Source organism: Paramisgurnus dabryanus, chromosome 20 (assembly GCF_030506205.2).
Source record: "Paramisgurnus dabryanus chromosome 20, PD_genome_1.1, whole genome shotgun sequence".
NCBI lineage: Eukaryota > Metazoa > Chordata > Actinopteri > Cypriniformes > Cobitidae > Paramisgurnus > Paramisgurnus dabryanus.
Window position 1 is genome coordinate 8,906,199 of NC_133356.1, and position 13,175 is coordinate 8,919,373.

A 13,175-nucleotide genomic window follows, 5' to 3' on the forward strand; every position below is an offset into this window, starting at 1 on the left:
ATATATATATATATATATATATATATATATGGTGTATAATTCTTCTGAATTATACAACAGCTTGGCATAACAAACACTCACTTTGTACTTTGGAGTTCACTTCACAGAACAAGATTAACTTTCTTTTAATGTTCATAAAAATGAAGTCTATTATTATTTACTCACCCTCATCTAGAAGAGTATGGACACCGATTCAAACCTCTACCTCAATAAAACACGGATGTAATTATGAAGATCGACAGCAGAAAAACAGCAGACAATATAACGTAATAAATGTTCAATGAACAAGAAATTAAATTCATTAGGCCTATTTTCGCAACTAAATGTAATTACCTAAATATATCTTATAAATACACGTTTGTGTAGTAGGCTACAAGAACTCTTACACAAGGGTCAATATCATTAAAAAAGTTCTTTTAAGACTGCACAATTTCCCCTCCATTTAACTTCATATGTTTTGTATGTAGGAGACCTAGGCTGTTAGAAATGCATAGGTCAAGCAGACACTATATGAACAAACCACAATATATGTAAATTGTGTCATGACAATGTAAATTGTCATGACACGGTGGACATTTTTAGCTAAATTTAGCATTTAATGAACACATGATGTAGCTGCAGTTAGCTAAGTGGTTCACTGTTGAAGCTGACTGTGCACTGTTTAAAATACATATTTTGATTTTCTGCAAAGTTTTATGTTAATTAATATTTTACATTTTAAGCTTGACAACACGCAACTACAAACACAATGTTAAAATGCGGAAAATTACGTGTAGATACGTACTGTGTGCGAGGCAGAAACTGAAGACAGACCAAATGGGTGACGCGATGTCACTGACTGCGTTTACTCCAAAATGACAGGGTGGACAGCAATTTCAATGACATATGTAAAATGCTTATATTGTTATGATAATTGAATATAAATTATAAAAATGACTTAAGAAAAATAAGAACAATAAGAAAATGTAAAAAGTTTTTGAATTTTATGTCATTTATTCACTTTTTACACTCTCTAAAATTAGAAAATGGTATAAAATGAGAAAAACATATTTCAAGAGACTTATCAATGTACTTGTATGTGTGTAAATGCTTGGCCATTTATAATAAAACCTCAGAATTTCATTATTTTGGATTATATTCTGATGAGGACAGCAAAATGCACTTCATAGTGATATTGCCTCACAAAACAAAAGTTGTGATTGATTTATGTTCAGCAAAGTGATGGAATGAGAGAACTCAGCGCAGTAAACAGCGACACCTGCTGGATAAATCACATATTAGCTCTGTAACACTACTGATGTTTGTGATGTGTTTCATGAAGACTTTAAACAGTGGCGGCGTTTCACGAAAACCTAGGGTATGGCAAAAATTATTCGTACAAGAAGGCCATTCAAATAACGAATCTATGAAACCACATTATATGTGTACATACTCCACCAACCTGTATAAATACTATGATTGCACGGATGTACACTTACTGATAACAATACGGAAGCAATACAAATGAAAAACAAAAATAGAAATCATGGTTGTTTAAAATGCTTTTCAAATGTTGTCATTCTTAATTATAAGTGCAACTCCAGCAACAGATAAACTGAAACAAGATAATATCAAAACATACTGTAACATCCCTTCACAAATCTTGTCATGACAGCCGCCAATAAACACTTATAAAAACACAATAAAGACTTTTAATGATGTGATAGAGCACACGTAGTTAACCCAGCCAGCTAACCATAAGACTAAAACACTAAATAAAACTCTTAGTAAAACAGGGCTAAATGCAAAAATAAGTCTTACCTTTTGTAGTCGTGCAGTTTTTATTCCACAAGTCGCCATATTCAAAAACGCGCGCAAATAATTAATACAATTCACTTCGATTGCGCTTCCCAGTGTAAGAGAACATGTTTATTAATCCACAGAGAACAAATCATTTTACTTCTGGAATAATGTATGCAATATGCATTGCGCGAGTGTGGGGAGAACCGTAAGTCTGTTTGAATGTTAAAAACAAAAAAAGGAGTTTACTTGCGAAAATAAAGATGATAACAACAGCGGTCATCATGAAACCTCCTGCACAATTCAAGCTGCGCTGCAAGAACGACAGGTTGATGACATCAAAGTACCGCGAGGGTGAGGCGAGAAATCATCGGAAGAGTTTGCTTTCAGACCGCTCTCGCGGCACGTTGATGTCATCCACATGTCGGTTCCTGTATTATAGCATGAAGTCGAGCACACGCGTAAATTATCCATATTAGTGATGTACCAATGTTCAGATATGTTCTACTGAAAATATTTAACATTATTTTTAATGAGCTTCATTATAGCCTGTTGATTTCTGGTGTTTTGTCTGAATGCTAGGGTATGGCAACTGCCATACGCAAACGCCGCCCCTGACTTTAAACCAGACCAAGTTAAGTTTGTCTATGTAAGTGTGAACTTAACGTTTCTTTTAAAATAAAAATGTTGATCTCATCAAACAGATTTATTATATTAATGCAATAGTATGTTATAGAGAGCAATCCACTAATATCACAAAACATCACAAAAACTCAATTGCTACTTACTGATGTTTCTTCTGTTGTTTTCCTACTAAATGAGGTCACTTGAAAAGCTGATGCTATTCAAGAACTGGTCTTTAAAGGGATATTACAAAAATTTGAAAGGTAACTGACATAGAGCACAAAGTAAAAAAAAAACTATAAATTTTATACCAATAGCATTCACAGAATCTTAGGGTGTCTTCACACCTAGTTCGTTTGAGCCCTCCAAATGCTCTCGGAGCAGTTCAGGGTGTATGTGTGAACAAACCAAGTGATCTCAGACCCCCTAAAGGGACCCAAAAGTGAACCGAACTCAGACCACATCAGAAGGTGGTCTGAGTACGGTTCGCTTTTGGGTTCTTTTGTGGTTTGATTTCTTTTTGATATGTGAAATCAGTGAGGTCCTGGTACGCTTTGCTTGTTGTTTGGACATTGTATTAAAATCAACTGCTGCACAGAAAGCTGGAATCTGAGATCTTATAAAGTTGTAATGTGAACAAGAAAGGGTCTGAGATCACTTCAGTTCTGAAGAGGACCAAAAAAAAGAACTGGGTCCTCTTTTGAGTCCACTTTATTGTGAACACCAAAAGGACTGAGGTCACATTCGGCTAGTTCCTTTTCACTTGAACTGGGTTTGGTTCTTTTAAAATGAACTATATGTGAAAACACCCTTATATTATTGTAAATGTCCCAACAATCATAAAATGAAGCAGTAGTTTTGCAAATAATAGAAAGTGACCTTCAGCTGAACTTTTTGAATCAATAAATCAACAATACAGACTAACTTTGACTATTAGAAATGTTTTATTTTAGGTGCAAAGTTAAAAGTTATTTTTAATAAGCAAACATTACAGAAACGTTATGAAAGTACAGTCTTCTTAAAGTAGCCTCAAATCATTATTGTAATGTACAGTTTTTTTTAAGATAAAAACAAAACAATCCCCCCCTCTCTCTCTCTCTCTTAGTCATTACTGATGTTTATAAAACCACTCCATAACATATTAATCATATTTAACATTGATGCGATGATGAGTTTAAAAATAGTATATTTAAATATGAATAAATAATTTAAAATCAAACATAAAAAAGTCTTGGACCGTCAGAAATACTACAGACATTGTTTTGATGTTAAGAAGATTATTTAACCAGCCATCTATCTTGTTTTCTGGCTTAACACATGATCTGTATAGAAAAATCTGTCAAGATTTTCCTTTATTTTTTTGGCCTGTGGCCTGTCCTGTGGTGTGTGTGAGAGCATCTTTCTGATGAATTCATACTGGGGAAAAAACACACACACTTTAAAACTAAATTCAGATGTCAATATTTAACAGAAAATGTAATAATATTTCTTACTTCATTTGGATGTTTGTCACAGAATCCTTCTGGAAATGTTTGCTTTCTCAAACCTGGCCAGATCTGAAATAAAAAAGTTTGATAAATTCACAAGTGTAAAACACAAATGTGATCTGTGTGAACACTTTTGTTAATATAAATAACTATCAGTTATTGTTCATAAATATACTGACCTTTCCTCTCTCCATGCCACTAGACAATTTCCATAACATCTCAAACCATATGAGTCCAAGGGGAAATATGTCTGTTTTTGCATCATAATGTCTCTCGTTTTCCTACAGCAAATAATAATATTTGTTTTTATTGTTAAACAGCACATTAAATAGTCTTTCAGAACTACATAAACAATACAGGTACTGCTGCCGTAATATTTGTGAATACTGTACAGTAAACTAAATAAAATGACTGTTAATGTCACCTGTTCAGGACTCATATATAAATCTGTTCCTTTTCCTATTGTTCTATAAGCAGAGCCACCATTAGGATTCATCAGAGGCGCCACCAGTCCAAAATCTCCAATTTTCACTTTGCCTTCAGCTGTAAAAAATATGTTATCCGGCTAAAATAAAAGGCATAAATGAACACTTACCTAAAATACTTAATGATAAAACACAAAAGTTTTCCAGAAATAAAATAAAAAAATATCAAATACCTTCAGGTCTCGATGGATGAGTTTGTTTGAATGAATGTATTCCACTCCAGTGACAATTTCATAAAATATTTTATAAATTTCTTCTGTGGTTCTCCTTTTTTCCTTAAAATTTCTCTCATGTATCCAGTCGGTTAATGTCCCACCTTCACAGAAGTCCATCTGAATGAACAAATATGATCTGAAAGGAAAATAACACATATATTATATTATTTTATTTTTCCTCTGACATTTTGGATGCTACATTACATATTACTGACAAAAAAAGAGAGCTTAGTTTACCGATTTAAAGGGTCCACACTGTCTGTGCTGGGATTTTCTAAAGGTTCAGCAGCAGATTCTGATCTGAGAACAGTAAGACAAAACCAAATGTCTATCATACTACAGTACATAAGAGTAGATCAAAGTGAAAAACTGCTGACATACTCTGATGTAGTATTCAGACTCTCCAATCCTGATGAAATATCACTTATGTCATCATGATCCGATCCATCAAAGACTATGTCTAATGAAAGAGATGATTGGCTGTAAAAATACAACACACAGATATCGTTATTTGGAGATACTGAATGTTTAAATAAGTGTTAGAAATGTGCCTACCTGGACTTGTCGTTATATGATGCCCAGGTCTCAGAACTTGGCCAACATGTGATATAACGTACGATATTTGGATGATTTAATTGAGCCAAAGCCTTGACCTCAGAATCAGCGCCTCTGTTTGAAATAGACAAAACAATGTTAAGTCCCATCATCTCTTTAATCACCTTTTATATAGTTCAGCTACCTATAAACTTACTTTGTTAACTCGACTCTCTTTACAGCATACATCTTGTCATCGTATTTATGCCGTGCTTTGAAAACACAACCAAAGCCTCCAGAACCAAGGTGTGTAATGTCACAAAAACACTGAGATAACCTGAAGATGACACATACATGCACGTGTCAAACAATATCATACAGCAGAAAAATAAGATGAATCATTCATACAATAAACCAATCCTTTATTTATTTCACATCATGTCTTTGTCCTGGGTTTCTGAATCTAATTTTGAATTTATGTCCAGTTAATTTTTTTCAAAATATTTACAGCTAAAGTGATACAAGATATTTAACTTGGCACCAGAATGCTTACCCTGAGACGCTGACGTCATCACACGATTTACTGCAAAACAGGAACAAGATTGTAACACACACACACACACATATATTTTTTTTAAATAAATATATTCATATATTTAATAAACAAACAACAAAGGCACACACACACCTGTATTGCTTTAGACTTGTTTCACTCTTGGTCATCCAAACGTTACTGTCAGATTTCCGTACCTCACCCTTTTTCTCCATAATGTGCAGAAGTTTATTCACAGTTTTCTTCGGTTGTCCCACATCTTTGGCTATCTGATGAGCTTTTAATCCTGTTTGTCCTGATCTTAAGATATTGCTCACCTCTTTCTCTATAGATTCAGTATCAGTAGATCTTGAATCAGATGCCAGTTCAGATTTGGGATCATCTGTGTTCTCCTTTAGATCCCAGACAGGAGGTATTCCTTCCGTCATTTTTAACAGATTCGATTTCTGTAATTGGTACAAATGTTTATTTATGATTTTTTTATCCACCCCGAGAGCTTTACTAATCGTTAAAGCCGTGGATTTGCCATTATTCTTTATGAAGTCAACGATTCTCGTCTCCATTTCAGCTCATATACGCGTGTAATCCTAACGATTTTCACGGATGTATTGCGGATCAAATGCTTTCAGTTTTTTTCAGTGTCGCTGGTTTGTGTTTAGCAGTGCCAGCAGCTGTATTTATATCACACTTCCTTAACTTTCAGTTTCAATTCTTTCGCGTTACCTTAGGCTTTTCATTGACTGAAACCAGTGTGGTTACCCAAACTCCGCCCCTCGAACACAAGCCCCGCCCATCAAACATAGGTTTCACAACGACGTCACTGCGGGGAAAAAAAATCAATCAATCTCAAACTGTAAACATCCATCAGTCAACAGTAAGGCAAATTGGAGAGAGTTTAATAATGTAGCTACAGTCCTAGAAGTGGGCACATAGCCAAGATGACTCTTAAGGCACAACACAGAATACTCAATGAAGTAAAGAACAACCCGTGACAGTTAAAGGCTTGAAGACATCATTGGAACTGGCACACATCTCCTAAGTCTACCATACGCAAGTCTTTAAACAGGCACAGTATCTATGGCAGAACACTACGGATGAAGCCGCTGCTCTCCTGAAAAACATTGCTGTGAGCCTGAAGTTTGCAAAAGAGCACCTGGGAATATATTTTATGGACTGATGAAACAAATGTTGAATTGTTAGGGGAAAGTACTATGACAGAAAAAGGCCACAGCTTCCCAACATCAAAACCATCATCCCAGCAATGAAGTATTGTGGAGGGAACATCATGATTTGGGTGCCTCAGTGCCTTGACCATTTGCCATCATCAAGAGAAAAATTAATTCCCAAGTTTAACAAAATATCCTACAGGATAATGTCAGGGTGGCTGTCCGCCAGTTGAAGCTCACTTCCATAGTGTACTTAGTGCTTTATTTTCGCACACTAATTTTGTACTTAAGAAGTACTAAAGGTGAATATTTAGTATATTAAGATGTTCTTAAGATTATCTAAGTGTACTTATTTTTGCTATTTTGAGACACCATGAATATGAACTAAAATGCACTTTTAGCTTACTATCTCTGTATTAAAATTTTTTTATTTAGTTAACACTTGTATTTAACTTGAACTCAACTTTCATACAAAGATGGGTTCAAGTTTAATACAAGTGGTACCTTAATAATTTTTAGCACATTTAGTTCATATTTATGGTGTCTCAAAATAGCACAGTGAAGTAAACTTAGATAATCTTAAGAACATAAGTACTAAAGATGAATTTTTAGTATATTAAGTGCAAAATTAGTGTGCAAAGATAAAGCACTTTAAGTACACTATGGAAGTGTTCTACTTTTTCACCTGGGCTGATTAATTTGTCTTCAGCAGAGTTTAGGAAGTAATAAAATAAGCGCAGTAAACAGTGACACCTGCTGGATAAATCACATAAAACCTTTGCAACACTACTGATGTTTGTGACGTGTTTAATGAAGACTTTATACCAGACATAAAAAGTTAAGCATGTCTATGTAAGTGTGAAGTGAAGCTAACGTTTCTTTCGATATTAAAATTTGATCTCATCTTACGAATATTTTAATGCAATAATATGTCTATTACACTAATATCACAAAAACTCAACTGCTAATACCTACCGATATTGATTCTGTGGTTTCCTTTCCTACTAAAATAAAAAGTCACTTGAAAAGCTGATGTCATTCAAGAACTAGTTTCTTAAAGCGGTATTACAAAAATGTAAAGTTAATGAACATGGAGGATACTTAAAAAAACCTATGAATTTAATATCAATAACATTCACAGGAATCTTGAAAATCTAACTGTAAATGTTCCAAAAATTATAAAATGAATCAGTAGTTTTGCAAATAATAGAAACTGACCTTCGGCTGAATCAATAAATCTACAAATCAGACCAACTTTGACTTGTAGAAATGCTTTATTTTAGATGCAAAAGTTAAAAAGTTCTTTTAAATAAGCAAACATTATGAACATTTTTATGAAAATACAGTATTCTTAAAGTAGCCTCAAATCATCATAATGTACAGTATTTAAGAAAAAGTGTCTCTCTTTCTCTCCTAGTCATGACTGTTGTTTATAAAACCACTCCACAACATATTAACCATTGATATCTTGATGATAGTATAGATAGTATACATTTATGACTTGGACAGAAATACTACAGACATTGTTTTGATGTTAAGAAGATTATTTAACCAGACCGCCGTTTATCTTAAATTGTTTTCTGGCTTAACACATTCTGATCACTACAGAAAAATCTGTCAAGATTTTCCTTTATTTCTTTGGCCTGTGGTCTGTCCTGTGGTGTGTGTGAGAGCATCTTTCTGATGAATTCATACTGAAAAACACACAATCATATTAAAACTAAAGGTTGAGAAATTCAGAGGTCAATATTTAACTAAAGATGAGATAATATTTCTTACATCATTTGGATGTTTGTCACAGAATCCTTCAGGAAATGTTTGCCTTCTTAAATCTGGCCAGAGCTGAAATAAAAAGTAGTTTGACAAATTTACAAAAAATACAAATGTGTCTGTGTAAACTTTAACACTTTGTTAAGATAATCTCTATCAGTTATGGTTCATAAATACTACTGACCTTTGCTCTCTCCATGCCACTAGACAATTTCCATAACATCTCAAACCATAGGAGTCCAAGGGGAAATATTTTTGCATCATAATGTCTCTCGTTTTCCTATAGAAAATAATAATATTTGTTTTAATTGTAAAACAGCACATCAATTTTTTTTTCAGTATGTATTACAATGTTAATACAGTATGACACTTATAACATAAAAAAAGAGGGACTGAGACTGTACTGTAAAGTTAATAAATGACTGTTCACCTGTTCAGGACTCATATATGAAGGTGTTCCTCTTCCTATAGATCTATAAGCAGAGCCACCATTGGGATTCATCAGAGGCGCCACCAGTCCAAAATCTCCAATTTTCACTTTGCCTTCAGCTGTAAAAAATATGTTATCCGGCTAAAATAAAAGAAAGCATGAACGAACACTTAATTAAAACACTTTACACTTCACGATAAAACACAAGAGTTTTCCAGAAAGTAAAGAATAAACTATATCAAATACCTTCAGGTCTCGATGGATAAGTTTGTTTGAATGAATGTATTCCACTCCACTGACAATTTCATAAAATATTTGATACATTCCTGTGGTTCTCTGTTTTTTCATAAAATTTCTTTCATGTATCCATGCAGTTAATGTCCCACCCTCACAGAAGTCCATCTGAATGAACAAAGATCTAAAAGGAAATATAAACACAGATCATATCACACATATATTATTTAAATTTTTCTCTGACATTTTGGATGCAAATACACTACAGTCTGTACAAACATGTTAAATTGACAAAAAAAAAAGATAGCTGACATACCGTGATGTTGTATCCAGACTTTTCGTTCCTGATGTAACACCATCACTTATGTCATGATCCGAAGATGATTGGCTGTACAAAAAAACACAACACACAAATATCATTATTTGGAGATACTAAATGTTTAAATCAAGTGTTCGAAATTTGTCTACCTGGACTTGTCTTTATAGGATTCCCAGGTCTCAGAACTTTGCCAACATGTGATATAACGTACAATATTTGGATGATCTAATTGAGCCAAAGCCTTGACCTCAGAATCAGCGCCTCTGTTTGAAATAGACAAAACAATGTTAAATCCCATAATCTGTTTAATCAACTTTCATATAGTCCAGCTACACAAAAACTTACTTTGTTAACTTGACAACCTTTACAGCATACATCTTGCCATCTAATTTGTGTCGTGCTTTGAAAACACAACCAAAGCCTCCAGAACCAAGCTGTGTAATCTCATGAAAACACTGAGATAATCTGGAGCTGAAACATACATATATCACGTGTTTACATACACGTGTCAAAAAATATCATGCAGCAGAAATATGATGAATACTGTAAACCAATCCTTTATATCACATCATGTCATTGTACTGGGTTACTGAATCTTATTTATGTTAATTTGTTCAGTTAAAGTGATAAAGAATAGACAACTTTAACTTAGCGCAGAATGCTTACCCTAAATCTGAGACGCTGACGTCATCACGCAATTTACTGCAAAACAGGAATAAGATTATAACACACACACACACACACACACACACACACACACACACACACACACACACACACACACACACACACACACACACACACACACACACACACACACACACACACACACAAAAATTGTGTGTGTGTGTGTGTGTGTGTGTGTGTATATATATTTAATAAACAAACAAGGCACACACACACCTGAATTGCTTTAGGCTTGTTTCAGTGGCCATCCACAGGTTATTGTCAGATTTCCGTACGTCACCCTTCTTCTCCATAATGTGCAGAAGTTTATTCACAGTTTTCTTCGGTTGTCCCACACCTGTTGCTATCTGATGAGCTTTTAACCCTGTTTCTCGTCCTGATCTTAAAATCTCACTCATCTCTTTCTTTATAGATACAGTATCAATAGATCTTGAATCAGATATCAGTTCGGATTTAGGATCATCTGTTTCCTCCCTCAGATCCCATACAGGAGGTAGTCCTTCTGTTACTTTTAACAGATTCGATTCCCCTAAATTGTACAAATGAGTATTAATGGTGTTTTTATTTACCCCGAGAGCTTTACTGATAATTAAAGCGGTGCATTCACCATTTTTCTTTATGAAGTCAATGATTCTCGTCTCCATTTCAGCTTCGTCATTGACAGACATGTTATGCGCGTGGGATCTAAAAAATTTTCACGAATGTAATGCGAATCAAATGCAGTCAGTTCTTTCAGCGTCGTGGTCTGTAGTGATGAGCGAGTCACCCGAAACTCGGATCATTTAACCCGATCCCTAAAATGACTCGAGAACCATGAGTCCTTAGTGACCATTAACCCGAGTCAGTTGAGTCCTCTCAGATTTTGCATTAAAAATGAGAAATTGTATCAAACACAAAGCTCTTCAAATGTTTACAACAGAATTACAACAAATAACTCTACATAAGCTGCCATAGGTTCTATAACTTGCAACAACGAGTTAATTTACATCACCAAATGTCGACTGGGGGTACCGAGTGAACCAAAAGCTGCTATTCCGGATCATTATTTCTTGCAGCTCCGAGTCCGAGTACAAAGGGATGCGTGCGCGCGACAATGAGTTGGTCTGCGGCTCGGGGATTCACACAGAGAGTGACTCAACTCATGGAGCTTGAATCCTGGGCAGTGTTGCCAGATCTCGCGAGACAAATAAGCAACCAGGCCTGTGAAAACAAGCCCAAAACAAGCGACTTTCTACGCACAAACCCCCCCCCGTCCGTCCGTCCGTCCGTAAGCCTCAAAAAACACAATGATGTTAGTTTATTTTGGTCAAAGCTGTGAGTGATAAGCACGCGAGACGGCAGAACGTTGCTATGGTTATTTATGTCAATCATCACATTTTCGGGAGTGAGTCTTGTTCCGTACAGACATGAAACGAACATGTAGGGGATTCGCTCCAGCATTTACATGCGGTTGTCATTCCCGAAAGTTTGCAGTGTGTACGAGACCATTGAGGAGAACGGGGCTGTATTTGTTATGTTTCTATGTGCTATCATGTTGTACGAGGTCCGCATGGTGTGCACGTATTTCACACTTAACTGATACTCTGCACAGTGCTTTGAGTCGTCCCACACGACAGGTTGAATCCATTCTTTTACTCCTTTCTCTTTCTCCCAGTCTTTTCCCACTTTGTCCCAGGCATTTGTTCCTCCAAAAACTCTCCTACAGTCCAGTCAGTCAACATCAGTCGCAACTCGCGCGCATTAATTTAAAGTTTACATCACTCACTGGTTACGTTTTCCTAGCCAGAAAAAAAACTGATTGCCCTGCTCTGCCTCTGATTGGCTAGTACTCGTTGCCATCTGGGTAAGAGCCAATTAGAAACAGGTGTGGGTGGGAAAAAACTGCTGTCTCCTGTGTGTATGGGGAAAGGGGAGAGACGGAGAGAACAGGCTAGACAAACTCCTACGTTTAAATAACATATAGAAAATATCTGATTGACAACTTATTATGGAGCTGGGATCAAGCCCAAAATAAGCAACTACACTTTGGAAACAAGCCCAAAATAACGCGACACGCGACTACTAATATTTGTAAGCGACTTTACAAAAAAGCAAGCCCAAAGTCGCTTATAATAAGCGGACTTGGCAACACTGATCCTGGGCTAGGAGAAACCTTGCTCGTGTTGTTAACCCACTGACTCATGTAGGCTAATCTGTTGAAATATTTGACTGGCACAATGTTTTGGGTAGAAGCTGCAAATGTTTAACATTTTTAAATACGAGGACTGCTGCAGCAGTGCTGCTGGAAAGACCCGCCACCGACGGACGTACACGGCTCCTCTTGTTGACTGAGTCACTCAGAGTGACGTGAGTGGTTCACTCACAGGACCCGTGCAGGAGCGGGCGAGCGGCTCTGTCTGGGACTCACTCACAAGATTAACCGAAGCCTATCGTGGATCTTTTAAGTCAATCTGAAACAGGACACGTTCCTCTCACGTCCAAGTCAACCAAGCCTGACATCTTCTAAATGTGGTGTTGATATATTTGTCGTTATGAAATGAAACTAAACACACCAAACTTTTACAATTATGTTATTGATAATGTTACCACGGGCATGCATGTTTTTTACGAGTTCCTCAGGTCACATAAGCCCTTTCTTGTGAGCAGAGGAGTCTTAAACTCGTAGCTGCACGCGTGATCCGAGTTGCTTGGTTGGCATTAGTATGACTTAGCGATTGGAATTGGGAGATTTTGACCAAGTGACTCAAGTGACTCGAGTGACTCGCACAACCCGGATCATATTAGTGAGTGACTCAGAATAACCCGAATCCTTAAAAAGATCCGGGTTGACCATCACTAGTGGTCTGGGTTTGCTGCAGTGCGGATCCGGACATCTGTATTTATAGACCTCTT

General features: G+C 36.0%; 2 protein-coding genes across 3 annotated transcripts; both read right to left on the minus strand.

The window, feature by feature from the left end:
• Positions 1-3,338: 3,338 nt before the first annotated feature.
• pkz (protein kinase containing Z-DNA binding domains) lies at positions 3,339-6,414 on the minus strand. Of its 2 annotated transcripts, XM_065296238.2 has the most exons (11): positions 5,813-6,414; positions 5,678-5,707; positions 5,342-5,461; positions 5,146-5,259; positions 4,972-5,070; positions 4,828-4,890; positions 4,549-4,726; positions 4,315-4,455; positions 4,070-4,171; positions 3,897-3,959; positions 3,339-3,819 (listed from the first exon to the last, which is right to left on the minus strand). In XM_065296238.2, exons 1-11 carry the CDS (start codon positions 6,238-6,240, stop codon positions 3,697-3,699), a joined length of 1,461 nt encoding a protein of 486 aa, XP_065152310.1. In that variant the 5' UTR covers positions 6,241-6,414; the 3' UTR covers positions 3,339-3,696. The 2 variants fall into 2 exon arrangements, with proteins under 2 accessions (XP_065152310.1, XP_065152311.1); XM_065296239.2 differs by lacking the exon at positions 4,828-4,890 and having other exon boundaries at positions 5,813-6,413.
• A 1,693-nt stretch (positions 6,415-8,107) lies between these two features.
• On the minus strand, positions 8,108-12,411 carry LOC135786718 (interferon-induced, double-stranded RNA-activated protein kinase-like). The gene is made up of 10 exons (XM_065296241.2): positions 10,500-12,411; positions 10,263-10,298; positions 9,942-10,067; positions 9,746-9,859; positions 9,594-9,665; positions 9,290-9,461; positions 9,044-9,184; positions 8,798-8,893; positions 8,623-8,685; positions 8,108-8,537 (listed from the first exon to the last, which is right to left on the minus strand). The coding sequence occupies exons 1-10, from the start codon at positions 10,949-10,951 to the stop codon at positions 8,412-8,414; spliced, it is 1,398 nt and encodes a 465-aa protein (XP_065152313.1). The 5' UTR covers positions 10,952-12,411; the 3' UTR covers positions 8,108-8,411.
• Between the last annotated feature and the right edge of the window lie 764 nt (positions 12,412-13,175).